The 18,403-nt window shown below is 39.6% G+C and overlaps 1 protein-coding gene across 1 annotated transcript; it reads right to left on the bottom strand.

Annotated features, from left to right (window-relative positions):
• Positions 1–5,262: 5,262 nt before the first annotated feature.
• On the bottom strand, positions 5,263–6,698 carry LOC143611481 (uncharacterized). Its single transcript, XM_077085687.1, has 3 exons — positions 6,588–6,698; positions 6,425–6,515; positions 5,263–5,587 (listed from the first exon to the last, which is right to left on the bottom strand). Exons 1-3 carry the CDS (start codon positions 6,667–6,669, stop codon positions 5,449–5,451), a joined length of 312 nt encoding a protein of 103 aa, XP_076941802.1. The 5' UTR covers positions 6,670–6,698; the 3' UTR covers positions 5,263–5,448.
• Between the last annotated feature and the right edge of the window lie 11,705 nt (positions 6,699–18,403).

The raw sequence follows: 18,403 nt of genomic DNA on the forward strand, positions 1-18,403 counted from the left end.
AAAGGTTGGAGGCGCTGCGGCGTTGAGCGGAACCCTAACAACAGGAGGTAACCCAAAGATATACCTCTCGATCTTCTTTTCCTCCGTGTTTGCCATGTCTGGCACCAACTGGCAAAGCTCGTTGAACCGGTTGTTGTAGGCGTCGATATCCGTTCCTACCATGGTGTGGTTCCAGAATTCCTGTTGTAGGTTCTGAATTTCTGCGCGAGAGCAGAACTTTCTCATCAACATTTCCTTCAGTTCCTCCCAGGTCTTGTGAAGAGCAACTTCTCGCCCCAAGGTTTTCACTTGAAGCTTCCACCAAGACGAAGCTGCTTCTTGGAACATGCAGGTCGCGTAAAGGACCTTCTGGTTCTCACTACATCCGCTAATGGAGAGAACTGTCTCCATCTTGTCAATCCAGTTGTAGAGCCCAATGGCCCCTTCGGTACCCTTGAATGGCCAAGGCTTACAGGCCATGAATGTCTTGTAGGAGCATCCTTTGTCCAAGGCTCCTGATTCGGGTTCTGGGGTCTCATTCTGACGACCCTGACTTGATTCGGCCTTGCTGGCCTCATGTGTTGCGATTGCTTGCGCGATTATTTCCGCGAGTTCCTCGGGTGTCATGGTAATTCCCTTGGCTTTAGTTGGAGGCATTCTCGCTTTAAAAGAGACAATATATCAATCTTAGCGCATGTATTCTGAGCACATAATGTTATCATTATTTACTAGACACTGTGTGACCCGTGTTCCTAAGTGTGTGTATAGTTTCTTTTGAAAATATTTCATGCGATTTCCCCCAACGGTTATAGTCTAGGTTAAAACTTCTTTTCCTAGTTCGCTATAACCAGTGCTCTGATACCAATCTGTCACACCCGGCCCTGAGCGGCGGAAACAGCCGGGCGCGCGCGAGTGGGGATTGATAATTAAGCACGGGCCATTGCAAACATTCATAGTAAGATTTTCATTGCGCATGAAATGTTTAATACAAATACATTACATTGTTTAAAAATTACATAAAAACATCCAAGTATAAAACTGTTGAAGATTTCCACGCCATATCCCCTTGCGCGGCGGGAACAACCACGCGCATCGAAGGGATAGAACTAAAATCTTCCAAAAAGCTAGTTTTAGATGTTCAGCGTGAGGTGCTCTAAGTGTGACTCCATGCGCTACCTAGTTATCTCCTGAAAGACACGTAAAAACATTTGAATCAGTATAAACTGAGTGAGTTCACAAGTTTTAGTAACTTGATAAATCGCATTGCATCATAGTCTTAATAAAAATCATATTGAAACACATTTCTGATTTCATGTCTAAACATATACTTGATAATCCGTATGAAAACATGGATCTGACACATATTTCTGATAAAAGTCGTTCAGCGGGCTACGCGCGATCATTACTGGAAGTGTGCTCGTCCATGCAAAGTGGCGCTGCCACTACGAGCTAAATAATATAATGCCGTCCCGCGGTTTACGCGTGGACATTTCTGAAAAACCGTGCTCGTCTATGCAAAGAGGCGCTGCCCCTACGAGCTAAATAATATAATGCCGTCCCGCGGGTTACGCGCGGACGTTGTGCCGGAAAACAAGGCGCTCGTCCATGCAAAGAGGCGCGACCCCTACGAGCGGGCTCAAACCCATAGTACTGCCCCATGACCATACTAGGCACTCGTCCATGCAAAGAGGTGCGACCCCTACGAGTGGGTGGATCAAACCAGCAGTCCCTACCCTTAGAGTTCCAATGGTAAAGTGATCACTTACTCGAGTTCTAGCGCACATACATCGAAAACCTTAGATAACCGTTCGCATTGCTCATCATGAAATATAATTTAAACACATAATCGCTTGCATAGCTTGTAAGTATACCATGATAAAACATTATTTAAGTACGTGTCCCTCGCCCCGAAAACAGTTTAAAAATAGTGAAAACAGCGAGAATAGGGGCTGTGAGACTCACCTGTGGTTCTTGTTAAGGGATTAATCGAGATTCGGGTTTTCTTGGTGTTGGCCTCGGAATTGAAGGTCTAGAATACGATTAAATAACAAGAAGTATATATATTAAGATCAAGAATTAGGAGAATATAAGGGTTGTAAAGCAGATCTCAAGGTTATATTCTTGGCTTACCTGGTAACAGGATCGGAAACGAAAACACGGATGCTTGGGAGATGATTAGTGCAAGTTGCAGTTCTTAAGAGAGAAGTTTGAAGTGTGTTTTGGGTGATAATTTAGGTTACATATTTATAGGCAAACTCAAGGAAACACAATCCCTTGCTTTAGGGGATTGTAATCTCTTCATATCTAGGTGTAATGATGATAAAGTATGGAAATTATTATTATTTATTTAAGAGTGGAGTAGTGGATAAAAGATTTTGATTTGATTTGGACAGGACATGCAGGTCTGTGGTTAGTGGGAGTAGGGTGGCTGACAGTTGACTTTTCATGTTACAGTGTGCTTTTTCAGGTACTTTGTCAGTGTACAGTAAAAAGTGGAAAATCTCTGAAACACGCTACTGTTTCCCTTTGGGCGGGAGTAATCTCCTTACAACTGGAGAATAGACTAAGTGTTCTGCGCGTATTACTTTGTGCGCATAGCTTTCTGCGTGAAGGACATTTCTTTGCTGCGGGTAGGTGCGTGACCTTCTCGCAGTCAGGGACATTGAGTTTCATTTGTAGATTCTCCAGGTGGTCTTGGTATTTCAACATAGTGATCAGTCATGTTGAAGTCAATTCCATCTTGGAGCTTCAAACTAGTTCTCAATGTTCCCGCCATGCGGGAAGGTTAGTTCCCCTTCCGCACGCGCATAAACGATTTGGGATGCACCCGCCTTAGCATCATGCGAGACGGTCAACCCATTAGACAACATTAAGTTATAGAAACATAAAACCAATACACTCGCGCATGGCGCATATAACATATGCCCACGCAGGTTCTTAACATGGTGCGCTCGCGCAGGGTGCTCATAACAAATACCCGCGCCGATTCTAACATAGCGCGCTCGCGTAGGGCGCACATAACATGCCCGCGCTGACTAATATGGCGCGCTCGCGCAGAGCGCACATAACGTGCCCGCGCTGATTCTAACATGGCGCGCTTAATATTTAAAATCACCTAATTATTAGGTTGATTACTTAGTTTATAGGATTGGGAAATTACCGGGTGTCACAATACTCGGCACTTTGCGTCGTGTAAGGCTGATAGTATTCGTACTTGTATAGCTTATGTTAAAATAACATACTTAAAACAGCATTTAGTTGGTTGCTAAACCAAAAATAAATTCTTCAACTCATAAAAGGCAAGCCAACATGAATTTGACTAGAATCGATGGTGTTGGCCCTAAATAAAAGCAAAATGTTCTAAGTAACCAAAGTGTTTCATATAAAAATAAACAGAAAAATAAATAAAAGACAACTTAAAAAAAAAAGTTAAGTGTCATTTTATTACCTGTGGTTTAGCCAACTACGCAAGTTTAGTACCTAATTTTTATTTTGGGCAACTGGCTACCTCAGTTTCAAAAAACTTGCCATTTTAGTATTTTTGGCTAACCCCGTTAATTTTTTATCGTTAAGTCAAGGGTAAACTTGTAATTTCAGTTATTTTATTAATTCATTTAAGAGTTAAGTGTCATTTTAGTACATGTGGTTTGGTCAACTACGCAACTTTAGTACCTAAACTTTAGGTACTAAAGTTGCGTAGTTGGCCAAACCACATGTACTAAAATAACACTTAACTCTTCATTTAATAAAATCCCCCCTTTTGTAAAGGTTTTGTTTATTTTTAAACATTTGAAAACCATAGGGACCGATGGTGTCAAATCTTAAACTAAACAATTCCCACCCCCTTTCTCTTTCGTTTTCCAGCTTCTGTCCCGATCTCAATACCACCGGGATTCTGGCCATCTCAGCTCTGGCCAACTGGTTAATTTTCATTTTGAATTCCAACCCAAAATCTGCTATACAATATGTGCAGTGTATTGACCTGATTAAGCAGGGGATTAACATCTCTGATTGACGAAATCGGAGGGCGGAATTGGGCCCAATTGTGTTGGTGTAACTAGTTGCATGATCCGTTATGACCAATTTTGACATTTCTATGGTTTATGAGGATTTGGGGGTCTTTCAAACTTGACTATAAAAGTATTCAGAACCAGCTTATGAACAAGTCAGTCACTTGTCCTACTGGCTAGTGCATCCCTCGTTAAAACATTGTAAAAACCATAGGCGCGAGTTCGAGTCCCTGTCACCACATATTTTTTTGAGTTTATGATAAAATAATTGAAATTACAAGTTTACCCCTGACTTAACGAGAAAAAATTAACGGGGTTAGCAAAAAGTACTAAAATGACAAGTTTTTTGAAGCTGGGGTAGCTAGTTGCACAAAATAAAGTTTAGGTACTAAAGTTACGTAGTTGACCAAACCACATGTACTAAAGTGACACTTAACTCTAATAAAATATGTGTGCCATCAAATGGACCAATCATGTCACTTGTGACAACAACTTTCACTTTAAAACTGTAGCATAATATAACAACACACAATTAATTAGTAAAAGTGTTTGTAAGAATATTAGTTGCAGTGTGTGGCCATGGCAAACGCTTAAATGTTGGTCGACTGAGTCGTATAACTTGGTTGGCATTGGTAAGGATTTGATAGCAAGTGGGTACAAAGAGAGAACAAATTACCATATAGTACACGTGAAGTGGATGTGATGTATAGGTGTTTAGAGACGATACCATTTATAAATGAAATGTTTTTGTCTTGTGCTTCGAGTTATTGTAGGCGCAAGTAGACGGCGCACCCTTAGTTTGGCCATGACCCAATGGGTTTCGGGCTTCAGCCCACACCTAATCGACCGACTAGTGCCTCAGCCCACATTTCCCCAATAAAATGTAACTTCACCCATCTGGTAAAGAGGCCTTTTCCTTCTCAACATTTATCTGTCACTCGAACTATACGTGAGAATTCTTACACAGATGTACAACTTGAAGCATGATTGTTGTAATGTCACCCTACTAAAAGAAAACATAAAGCATCTTCATTACATGTCTAGAAAGCTTTGATTTGTTTAAACAATAAAAACCCCAAGAATACCCTATTTTGTTTAGTGAGCGGATCAACGAAATAACAACGATCGTGACAAGACAACCTAATAGAACGTTCCAAGGGGTCTAGAAAATGGATTAAACCATTCTCGTTATATATTTAAAATGCTTCCTACTTGGATTCGAACTGAACTCAACATTCTCGTTACATAACTTTTATTTTTTGAATAAACACAATTTAATCATTGTAAAAGAACACTGGAGGCCAAATTGGAACATCATAAACAAGCATGATCACAATATGAATCATGAAGATGTAAAATCAAAACTCCATAATGATAATGAATATGTCATCATCTAAGAAACAAAATGGCAAACAAATATACAACTTTTATTAAATGTGATCACCCGTTAGGTTCCATTTCAGTCTTTGTGAGAGTATGAATCAATCGGGGGAAGGAACTTGGCATATCGTTCGGTCTTTGCACCTGAACTGTGATCATAGTACTCAACAACTGCAGCTCCGGCTAATGCAGCCAGTGTGAGCGCCTGTGCATGCAACCTACATCAAAACAAGCCATCTTGTCATTATATTTGTATATTAATCAAAATCAATGTAGTAAAACAGACTGTAGAAAATAATGCTAAATTATTCAATATGACAGCATAGATTCAATGTGATATGGTTAAGAAACCGCGGTACTATCAAAATATGAGATAAATTAAAAGATCATTATAAAATAGGACGTAAACACGAGTTAGGGTAAGCCTAAAACCACAGTAAGGTCCAAGTTTCATATATAGTTAACCCTATTAACCTGCATGTTGCCTTGGAAGGTTATCTATCATAAGTCAAAACTGGTCCAAATTTTGAAATACAAAATGAATGCAACTAATATCAATATGTAAAAAGCAAAAGAACAAGTATTAATTCGTGCATCTTTCACACCCTGATACGACACGAAAATAAACAGGTTTTAGGTCAGTTAGGCCGAGCGTTGTCTCATAACGCTGGGGGCCCCACCACCATCAACGTCGGTCACCCCTTACTGCCACGTTAACCCCTCCGGTACGGTGTTTAACACCCCTTAGCCTGCAAAAGTGGCGATGAGGTGGGTTTAACGCCCACACCACAACGATTGGCCTTAATATAACCTGTATTCCAATTCTTCTCTATTTGGCTTCCTCTAATCAGAAACACTAGTTACATAACTATGTTGTAATTTAAAGTTCCAATACATATATTATATACAATCAATTGTATAGTAATCAATTTTAGTTTTCTGGTTCGACCATTCAGGGTTTTTGGATTAGTATTTACATTTTTTGATCTAACATTTTCAAACTAGAATATCAATTAACACCAACCAAAAACTATTAAGATGATTATGAATAATACCTAGCGTGAATAATCCGAACGCTTGTTTTCATGCCGGGTTTAGACCAGTTGTAAGCAATGGAGCCAGCAATTCCACTTAACCACAACGACCCTAATAATAATAATAATAATAATCAGATCTGCAATTACATATTAATGCTAGTAAAAGTGTGAAATGAATTACCAACAGCGCGAAGCTTATGGTCAACGACCCATTGACGCATGGTTTGGAATTTGGAATTAATGCTAGAACTAGAATCCGCCATGTTTGTTGTGTTGAAGAAAGAGATTGAAAGATGAAGATGAATAAGAAGGTGTTGATGTTATTAGTATTATTATTATTATTATTATTATATATAGCAGCAGGGGTGGTATTCTGTTGGCAGGAAGGAGAAAGAGAAATTGGAGTTTGGTGGGATGAAACAGTGGGCGGAAAAACAGTCATCAGCAGCCATTGAGTCCTGCACCCACCACTGGTGATCTCATATTCGAATCACCGGGCCTCAAACAAGGCGTGACTGGTCTAGCATTCCAAATTGAAGCTCAAGCCCAAGTCAATCAAACCCATGTTAACCAACCTTTATTTGCACAGACCCAATCAATCCAAGTCTAACCCATTCAACCCCAACTAACAAGACTCTTGGAGGTAGAGTTGCGCAAAAAAAAACCCGGAACCGGACCCGAAATAAAAACCCGGGATCGGTTTTTTTAATACCCGAACCCGAACCCGGTTATACCCGTAGGGTACGGATAGGGTATGCATTTCGGTACTAAAACACGAACCGGACCCGGTAATACTCGAAAACCCGAACTGGGTATTTCCAATACCCGAAACTGGGTAATTTCAAATACCCGATGTATACCCGAAAAATACATGGAAAAAAGCCCGAAAAAACCCAAAAACAAGGTTTTTTCAATACTCGAAAATAGGGTATTCAAATACCTGGTTTTATACCTGACCCGAACCCGACCCAGGTATTACCAATACCCGATTTTTCAATACCCGGTCATACTCGAACCCGGTTCCATACCCGAACCCAGGTATTTGATAAACCCGATTTATGCACCTCTACTTGGAGGTCAAACCACTCAAGATGCTTGGGGAAATGTGTTTTACGCCAATGAATTTCAAGCAACCAACAATTAAGAGTTTGAGCAACTAGCCTTACATCTCTTTTCATTTTCCATTGTTTTGTGACCAGTGTTTTCCCCCGGGCAGGTCGGTAAAACCCGGGCGATGATAAATCAAAGCGTTGTCGGTTCCTGGCATTGAGGCAGTAAGTCGATGCAAATTTGGCCGGTTTCGGTTAAATGCGTTATTCTACCAGAACTTAAAACCAAAAACAAATGAAAAACATATAAAATTTGAGGCGGACCAATTGGGTGACGTAGGTCGGTAAAACTCAGGTGTTGGAAAGATTCGAGTAGTGCCGATCACGGACGTTGAGGTCGTAAGTCTACGCAAATTCGATCGATTTTCATCACATACCGAAAATAAATATAAGAACAAAAAAACAAAATTAGCATTCAGTAGGTTTTCGTTAAGGTATCTGAACTAAAACAAAATACGGCGAGGCTACGCGAATTCGGTCGGTTTCTGTCACGTTCGTTACGATACCATAACTAAAACAGAAAAAATTGGCATTCGTTCGTTCTTCGTTACAGTACTGTAAGTAAGAAAAAAGCAAAATGTTGTGAAACCCCATCGTTTAAACCCAAGTATTAGAAAAACCCGAGGATTACGAAGATGAGTCGACGCAAATTCGAACATTAGTAGGTTGCGCTTGTTATGATATAGAACAGTTGGCAAAATCTAAGCGTTAAAAACCCAAAACATATATTTGTCAAATAAACATATAAATAAATTAAATATTCGACGTTTATTTGGTCGGTAAACCAGGGCAGTGGTAAAACCCAAGCGTTGTCAATATCGAACATTGAGGTGGTAACTCGACACGAGTTTGGTCAGTTACTTTCTTTACGGTATCGAAGCCAAAAATTGGAAAAACATGCAAAAAAAATAAGGTCGACATATGAGGTGGCGTCGGTTGGTAAAATCGAGCGTTGGTAAAACCCAAACGTTGTCGGACCCGGTCATTGAGACTTTGAGTCTACGTGAATTCGTTCAGTTTCCATCATGTTCGTCACGAAACTGTAACTAAAAAAAATTTCATGGGCCAACACGGTGCCGCCAAGTGGCCCAATCGCCGCCGTGAACTACAAGCTGCTGCCGTGCCGTTGCCGTGACGCCACCGGTCATTCAGCTCTATTATTAATTTATTATTATTATTATGTCTGATCGATAACTGTTGTGTATATTATTATTATTATTATTGTTATTATTATTATTATCTGTTACGTGTGGTGTACTATACTAGGATTTATTATTATTATTATTATTATTATTATTATTATTATTATTATTATTATTAATGGCCTTTGCGCAGACGTCCCTTTTCAAGGTGAGTCTTGCGGGACCAACTGGGCTCTGCTGGGACCTACCTCTTCAAGTCCCCCCAGTCCAATGTTCTTCTCATGAATGTTTAATAAATTGAGGTGAACTTTTGGACTTTAAGCAAGGGGTTTTGAAAAAGGTTTTTAGTTTTTAGGTTCTCCGTGGGGATTCTTCCCGCGGGTTTCCTAATGTCACTTGCAAAAATTCCCGATTTTTTTGCTTGATCTTTGGGTATGATGCGGGTAGGTATGTAACCTTCTCGCAAGTCAGGAGCGTTGAGTCTTACTTGTATATAGTCTCCATGGGGTTCTGGTGGGTATTATTATTATTATTATTATTATTATTATTATTATCATCTTCTTTTGTACGTCTCGTGAATTGTTTAGAGGTAAAACTAAGTGTGAAATTAGGTTGTGATATGGATATGGATATGGGTTTAAGTAGGAATGGTGAATGAGTCAGAATGGGTCAAGCTAAAAGTTGGAATGGGTCCTACCCGATGGTAATGAGGATTCGGTAGTTTGCACGGATGCTTCGCATCGAGGGTTAGGTTGTGTATTAATGCAATGAGGTATAGTTATAACATACGCGTCTAAACAGTTGAAGGTTCATGAAAGTACCTACCTAGCGCATGACTTAGAGCTAACAGCAGTAGTACATGCTCTCTAGATATGGAGACATTATCTATATGGTACTAAGTGTACTATTTATACGGATCATAAAAGTTTAAAGTACTTCTTTGAGTAGAAAGAGTTGAACATGCGATAGAGGAGATGATTAGAGTTGATAAAGGACTATGACTTGATATCAAATACTAGCCTGGTAAGGCTAATGTGGTTGTTGCTGCATTAATATAGAAGAACAGAGAAGTCATTGCAACAGTAGAGTCTTATAAGTTAATCATTAACTCATATCTCTTCAGAGAGATCATCAAGGTACAGTCGAAGGTGCTTATAGATGAAGGATTAATGAAGAAGGTTAGAATTTTCAGACAACAAGGTGAGTTGATTGATAACATCCATGGTGTAAAGACTAGATTTGACCGTATGTGAATTCCACGCCATGTAGATCTTAGAGGTTGAATCTTAGAGGAAGTTCATAAGTCAAGATACTCGATTCATCCGGGATCCACTAAAATGTATCAAGACATGAAAAGAGACAACTGGTGGCCTAGTATGAAGAATGAAGTAGTAGATTACGTCAGTAAGTACTAAACTTGCTTGCAAGTCAAAGCAGAGCACTAAGAAACCGTATGGATATGTGCACCCATTAGTGATACTAGAATTGAAATGGGAACAGATCACCATGGATTTCATAACTAAGCTTCTGTATACATCTAAACATCATGATACCATTTGGGTGATAGAGGACCGTTGAACGAAAAGTTTTCTAAGTACAATATAAGGATCCATGTTTAGATAAGTTATCAAAGTATTTCTATCTTTCAAGAACATGAATCGATCATGAATGATTCCCAATAGAATTGACAATCATCAACTTTGAATTGTGATTTAAGATGGTGAAACATTTCTCATCAAAAGATAATTGTAAGATAACCATGTACTTTACTAGACTAACCCACATGTTTTATATAATTAACAAGTAAAACAAAGCTTCTTCATAGATATTAGATGGTATATGGAGTTTAGCTCATAATGAGCATTATTATGAACATTTGAATGGAAGATAGTAACAAACACATGATTAAACTAGAACAATCTAACTAAATGTGGATGAATCTTCCTTCTTAATGATGATGATGATGATGGTTGATGATGATGATCTCCAAGCCTTCAAACTCTTCACTAGATCTTCAATATGAGTGTTAGTGGGTGTTTTTATAAGTGAAAACCGGATAGAACTCTCTTCAAGGCACACCAAATGAGTGCAACATGAGCTACTATTTATAGGCAATCTGTAGTGAGGGGCACGACCCCGTGCTTACGTAGGCACGCCCCCGTGTTTTATTATGACATATTCCAGATTTGTTTTGTCGTTTCTTATGTATTACCACGGCCCCGTGGGCAAGGGGCACGACCTCGTGCTTTTGTTCCCAGTTTTTGTCTTTTCTTGTAGATTTTTGTCTTTTCTGGTGTTCATAAGCACGGGGCCGTGTTTTTTGAGGCATATGGGCGTGTTTTCTTGCTTTTCTTGTGTTTTCTTCCGTTTTTCTTTACGTCTTTTCGCTTGTTTCTTTGTTTGGGACTTGGTTTCACCTGAAATTACAGTTTATTATGATAAGTAGTCTTATGTGCTATGTTATTTGATAGAATTTGCAGTTTTTAGAGATTATTTGATGCTAAAAAGATGTATAATTTTATGTACATCAAACATCCCCACACTTAAACATTGCTTGTCCTCAAGCCATCTATTTATAAATACTCTCTAAAAACAGCAAGCTTGGATTATAGCCTAAACATCCCCTAATAGAGTTTCAAGAAAATGGAAACAAAATAACCAACCTTAATTCATAGGAATATATGTAGTGGTAAATAAAAAGACAATTTTGTTTTTATGAGCTTCTGTTTATGCAGAACGTCACGCTCTCATAATGTTCACTCACACTCGGTTTAATATCTGATCATACCTGTGATGTATGCATGTGAACACTCTTAGTCAATACGTAACCTGTGATAAATAAGCTTGTAACAAGTTCAAATCTCCACCTTTTTTGAAGGGTTGCATAAATAAGAAGGTAATAATGGTTGGTTTTGGGTGAGAAGGGATTTTGGTATTTTGTGGCGGTGCAAGGGTTAAGGTTAATGATGGCGAGGATGGTAAATACAACTTTTTGTTGATTGTAGGGAGTCTTAAGATGTCTTCAATGGTTAGCTCTTTCTCCCAGTTACTGAAAATTAAAACTTTTTTTTTGGAGTTTATATTACAAACCTAGTGACTCTTTTAAGGTCAGATCGTCAAGACCAGTTTTGTCGAGGATGTAGATTAGTTCTTCCTCAATCCTGTTCTGAACATAACTTCCAACTCTAGTGGATCGTTCGGCTTTGAGCCTAATAGCCCCCACCCTCATTAGTTCGGTATATTCATGCTGAGACTGAGTTTGACTTTTTCTACATCTTCCTTCGTGGGACCAGTTTTCGCAGCCTAAGCATCGTTCGTATCTTTTTTCTCTCTATTCATTGCGTTTTTGGAAACTCCACAAAATGGTGGCTTTTGTTCGTTTTGACGCCACTTTTTTCTTACCTTATTGCTAAAGAGAAAGATTCTCTCCCTAAGTTCTGGAGGCAACCTAGGTTTTGCGAAATGTATGCAGCAAAGGAAATTGAAATCGAAAGAATGCATTCCAGTTCTTTAGGGTCTACCGGTAAAAGACCAGTGTTGTATTTTACCGGTGAGATGGATAAAGTGGTGAAGGTTTTTGGGTTTTGTGATTTGGGGAATGGTTTGAGGGAAATGTGAAAACATTACCTTCTTCTTTAAATAACTCTTCGTGCGGTCTTGAAATGATTAGTTGTGACAAGTTCTAAATTACACGAAACACTCGCTCAAAGCTTCCGAAAAAATATTTATATGGCATGAGGTTTATCTCACTGTAACAGAGGGATTGGGTATAAACGCCATATTCTGCATAAATTTCTTCTCAATATTACAAAACTTCTTTTTACTTTTTCACTTTTTAGTTATAGTAAATTAATAATTGGTTATTTGCAAAAAATTTTCTTGGATTTTTCTTTAGGTTTTTTTTGTAAAAATGATCTTTGTTTGCTGCAAAAATTTTTGTTGATTAGAGAATTTTTATAATTATTTGAACAAGAAATTGATCAAGTAATTTCCCTCCCCATACTTGAATCTCACATTGTCCCCAATGTGCAAAGATTCATTGAAATATAAAAATTCTAATTAAGTATGGTGGGTTAAAATGGAGAGGTACTTCCCTACGGGCTAACGAAATTTCGACAGAGCGTCCCCTGTTTATCGTCCGTTTTCCTGTTTTGTACATGTAGAATATAAAACTGCAAACAACCACAAACAACCAAGCATAATTTGCTGAAAATTGGGTATGGAATCATCCATCCCTTGCCCTAACGAGCTAAATAAGTACCTAGTAATAATGTCTTGGTACCCACGGCCATAAAAGTGTCCAACCAAGCACACAAACAAACAAGTAAACGACGAAATGTAAATTGTTCAAATAGACATAATAGTAAAAGTGTCATGAAAGTGCTCCCAACCCATGCATACCCATACCCAACCTACCAGTACCGCGACTCATCAGTTACCCGTGTCCGGGTCAAATGGCCCCCACTGCTTGTCCATGCGATAGCCCAACCGATCAATCTCTCGCCTCGTCTCTGCATATTCGGCTGCTCGTTGCGCATATGAGGCGGCCATCTGTTCTGTGATTATGTCAAATGAGGCGGTAGTTCTTTCAGAGAACTGATCAATTAGGCCGTACAGGCCCTCTAATGAGTATCGGCTATCATGTGACGAACTGGGGCCGACTTCTGATGAAGATGGGCCTCCTCTTTAATGGTAGGTGTGGCGTCGGTACTGTTTGGGCGGTGATCCTCTCCTCTCGGGCACATCCTGAAGCATCATCTCTGCAGGGTCATCGAGGTCCCAAACCTGGTTATACTTATCACAAAACCTCCACACATCCGGGTTTAGACCGATTTGCTGAACCATCTGCATGCTAATACAATAATCAATGGTTAGAACAATCGAATATGGGCTTCTGATACCTTCCCTGTCTACACCATAGGCCTTATAGAGGTTGTAAATCCATGGCCTGCTAAAGATTGGTTGTAAATCTGGCATCACAGCTTGCAGAATAAATACATGATGTTGCATGGGACGCTGTTCTTCATGCAATAAAGTGCCCAAAGATCCATTAGATTAACAACCCCTTCACTTTGACCTCTAGCAGTGACAGTGTGACTGAGCAGGCGGTGGATGTATCTCATAAGCGGGTCACGTAGTGCAGTGCTCTTTGAAACGCTTGCATTATAGTTCTCAGTTCCGTAAATCAGTTGTTCCTATGCCTCTAAACGTGTGTTTCTAGCTTCAGCATCATCGTCACCGTCTTCGTCTGCAAATGTTGCTCCTGCCCTAAACCAGATTTCTTGGTCTGTTTCTTGTTCCGTGTATATTCCCAGATCGATACCGAGCTGAGTGAAAGAAGTTATGTGCCATATACCCCCGCATCTGAATTCAATGACGTCTTCATCCCACATATCCGGGTTCTTGGTATTTATTTGGAAAGAAGCCAAAAACTCTTTTGTAAGTTCAGTTATTGCCTCTCTGTTTGACCAAGGACTCGTCTCCATTGTCCTTTCACAATGGCCTTGTACCGGTTCCATTGGTTGATTTGTTTCAATGTGGATTTGCATGCATAGAAGTTTGCCTATGGATATCGACTGTTGAGGTATGTTAATCTTGTGTTGGCCCGTCTATTCCTTGCATCACGTCCGGGAAAGACCAAAAATGCATGAACATCATCATCATACTCGGCCATATGCAATTTGTATCCAAACTAGTCAAAATTTGTAAAAAATTATTCAGTTATTGGAACAGAGAGTAGGGCACGATACCGTGCTTTTAGAAGCACGACCCGTGTTGTTACTGTTTGTCAGGTTATACCAATTTTAACTTTTTGTGACCAAAATGTGACCACGAGTCGTGTTTGTTCAAGGCACGGTTCGCGTTTTCATTTCTAATTTCGACTTTATCTAGATCCAAACCCTCGTTTCTAACCGATTACACAATTTGGGTTGATTGGTGTTTTGGATATTCGACTCAAGATCCAAACCCGAATGGTTCCTTTCAACCAATCTTTAACAAACAACTATTCAACAATCTATCATCCTAAACTAATAGAATAACCAATATATTGTTCGGGTTCAGACCCGATTCAATCAAATTGAGAGATTTTAGGGTTAAACTAAACCTAGAAAGATGAATTTGAACAATATAATTGTTAAATTAACATACCTTTGATTTAATATTGAAGATTTAGTTCGGAAATCAGTGAACTCAGGGAGTGGTCGGTGGTTCTTGTACAGGGACAAAGTTAGTTTTAGGGTAGAATGGTTAGAAAAGTTGTTTTAATAATTAAAAATTCGTAACTGAACTGAACGTAAAAGCACGGCCCGTGCTTTTGGTAGCACGGTACCATGCTGCATTATGCAGACAATTTCTTTATTTTATTTTTCAAGCTGGTTCATTTTCTAACTGATTTTCTTTGTAGGTTAGGATTAAGACAGTAATTAAAAGTCCTAAATTTCATTTAAACATAAAACATAGTAAAATGAAAAGTACAACAACAATACTAGACCTTAACACATAACACTAGCGGGAGCAACTACATAAAACAAAGTTAGGACTTCAACGACCACCATTCCCGAATAGGTCTTGAATGTGTGGTGGGGCTCGCTTAACTTCCAAGAGCTCGGAATGCTTTTTTGTCGAGCTTTGCGATTTCTCGGTTGAGAAAGTTGAGCTTGGAAACCACATCTTTGTGGTGGCCATCCACAACATGGAAGTTTTCAAACCGAAGTAGTTCGACTTTGTTGATTAGCTCGATTATGCGAGCTACCGTTTGGATGTTGCTTTCGACTTGGTCTCATAATGCATTGTAGCCTCATGACCTCCTCCTCAAGGTTTGAGGAAGATTCATGTTGCTTGACTTTCTTCACTGGCCTCCATTCAATTTCCTTACTTTCCATTTAAGTGATTTTGTGTTTGGTGTGAATGGAATAGTGAGTTTTTGCATGCATTATATAGAGATTGGAAAGTCGAACACAACCGCGTGCTCTCGAAAGCACGGCCTCGTGTTGCTAGGAGAATAAATGTTTCTGAGTCAGAGAATTGTACGGAGTCAGTGGGTATCATGCTGAAGATTCTGGGGTAACCACGACCTCGTGCTTTTAGAAGCACGGCCCGTGCTTTTAGTTATTGATATTTTCTTTTATTTTTCAGCAAAATGCGGGAGCCGGAATTTTTAGAATGATGTTTAGCATGTTATTTTAAGAGTTTGGTCATCCTAAAGATTACTTTTCATTAAAAGTAAAGGTCCTAAAACAAATACGGGATAAGCCCGGTTTTCCTAAAGATATGACGATATTCGGGTTAAGCCCAAAATTCTTAACACAATGTGCTTAATGCACTTGTTTAAACATGAAAACAGAAAATTAAGTTTCCTAGATTTCCCCTAAAGGTTCTCCTCCTCCGAATGGTACCGGTGGCGGAATGTACATGAAACCGACAACTTGAAACTAGAGTTGTTCGTTAATGTCTCGAAGTTCCATTTTCATGTTCTCCACTGATTCGGTGTGTTGAACGAGACGCATCTCAACAAGGAGATTCATTTCGGTGAGTTCTCTAATGAGTTCTTGACGTTTCAAAAGAAGCTCGGTTTTGGAAACATAGCGGGCATCGTTTATCGGTTGTCGAGGAACGGGAATTGCTTCACTCATTTCAGTAGGCATGTTGAATTTTCAGAGAGGAGTGTTTTAGTTTTGGTTGGTGCAAGGAATGATTTGGAAAAGGGGTGCCTTTTATAGCCAACCATATACCTAAGCACGACACCATGCTTTTGGAAGCACGACCCATGTTTTTACTCTGACAATTCTGTTACGAACCAGTCTAACTGAGATTTTTGCAGCGAAGATTCCGTCCTGCAATTTTTGGCACGCCGCCGTGCTTCCTTAAGCACGCCCCCCGTGTTGTTTTGGTTTTTGTAAATTTTTTTTATAAGTACTTACAAGGCCTAGTTTGCAAAGGTTTTGGCCAGACCTTGTTTCCTTAATTCTCTATCTAGGGAGTTGGAGGGTTACTACCTCCAAGACTTCTTCAAGTGGCCCATCGATATATGGTTTTAATCGATGTCCATTTACTTTAAACTTATGGCTGTTTAAATTTGAAATCTCGACTGTCCCATAGTCAAAGACTGACTCAACTATGTATGGGCCTGCCCATCGTGATTTCAATTTTCCTGGGAAAAGAAGTAAACATGTGTTGTATAACAGTACACGATCGCCAACTTGGAACTCCTTATTTCCTTTTAAATGGGCGTCGTGCAGACGTTTAGTCTTTTCTTTGTAAGACCAGGAATTTTCATAGGCCAATGTTCTTAGTTCTTCGAGTTTGTGAATTTGATCTTCCCGGTTTATGCCGGCGGACATTAGATCGAAGTTCACTGCTCTGAGAGCCCAGTAGGCTTTGTGTTTTAATTCTACTGGTAGATGACATGCTTTCCCAACTAGTTTTAAGGGTGTTGTTCCTATGGGGGTTTTGTAGGCTGTCCTAAGGGCCCACAAAACGTCATCTAACTTTTCTGCCCAATTTTTGCAATTCATCCCTATGGTTCTTTCTAAAAACCTTTTAATTTCTCGATTAGAAACTTCCAGTTGTCCACTAATCTGAGGGTGATATGGTGTTGCCAGTCGGTGGTGAACTCCATATCGTGCTAAGACTTTGTCCATTAAAGCATTACAGAAGTGGGTACCTCTGTCAATGATTAGGGCTTTTGGAGTACCGAATCGTGAAAATAACTTTTTCAGAAATCGTAAAACTACTCGAGCATCGTTAGTGGGAAGAGATTGTGCTTCTACCCATTTGGATACGTAGTCGACTGCTACAAGGATGTATTTATTTTCGAATGAGTTAGGAAATGGGCCCATGAAATCTATTCCCATACAGCAAAGACTTCACAAATTTGAATGCCTTTCTGAGCCATCTCATTTTTGGCTGAGATGTTTCCGGCTCTTGACAAGCATCACATGCTTGGATCAAAGCATGTGTGTCTTTGTATATGGTGGGCCAGAAAAATCCCGCATCAAACACTTTTTTGACCATAGTGGCGGTACCGTGGTGTCCACCAGTAGGTCCTTCATCGCAGTGTTTGAGAATATCTAAGGTTTCCTTTCCTGCTACACATCTACGAACAACCTGATCGGCACTTATCCTAAACAAGTACAGATCTTCCCAAAAGTAGAACTTAAGGTCGGAAAAGAATTTATTCCGTTGTTGATGAGTAAGTCCTTTTCTTAGGATTCTACAAGCTAGATAGTTTGCGAAGTCGGCAAACCAAGGACTTTCGTCTTTCTCCTGTATGACTGCTTGGATATGCATGAGAACTTCATGTGGAAAATTATCATTGATGATTTCCTCATGATGTTCCTCTGAAGCTGGGTATTCTGAGCGTGAGAGATGGTCTGCGGCTACATTCTCTGCTCCTCCCTTGTCCTTGACTTCTATGTCGAATTCTTGGAGTAGTAGGATCCATCGGATAAGTCTAGGTTTGGCATCTTGCTTGCTGAAGAGGTAACGTATGGCGGCATGGTCGGTGTAAACTATGATTTTGGAAAGAACGAGGTATGATCTAAATTTTTTAAAGGCAAAAAATAATGCCAGTAACTCTTTTTCTGTGGTGGTGTAATTTTCTTGTGCATCGTTAAGAGTCTTACTAGCATAGTAAATTGAGTGAAGGTGTTTTTCCTTGCGTTGTCCGAGTACGGCTCCAATTGCAAAGTCACTTGCATCGCACATGATCTCGAATGGAAGGGTCCAATTGGGTGTAGTCATGA

Source organism: Bidens hawaiensis, unplaced genomic scaffold (genome assembly GCF_021521415.1).
Source record: "Bidens hawaiensis isolate Kalapana, Puna unplaced genomic scaffold, B.hawaiensis_p1.1 tig00031201_1, whole genome shotgun sequence".
Taxonomy (NCBI): Eukaryota; Viridiplantae; Streptophyta; class Magnoliopsida; order Asterales; family Asteraceae; genus Bidens; species Bidens hawaiensis.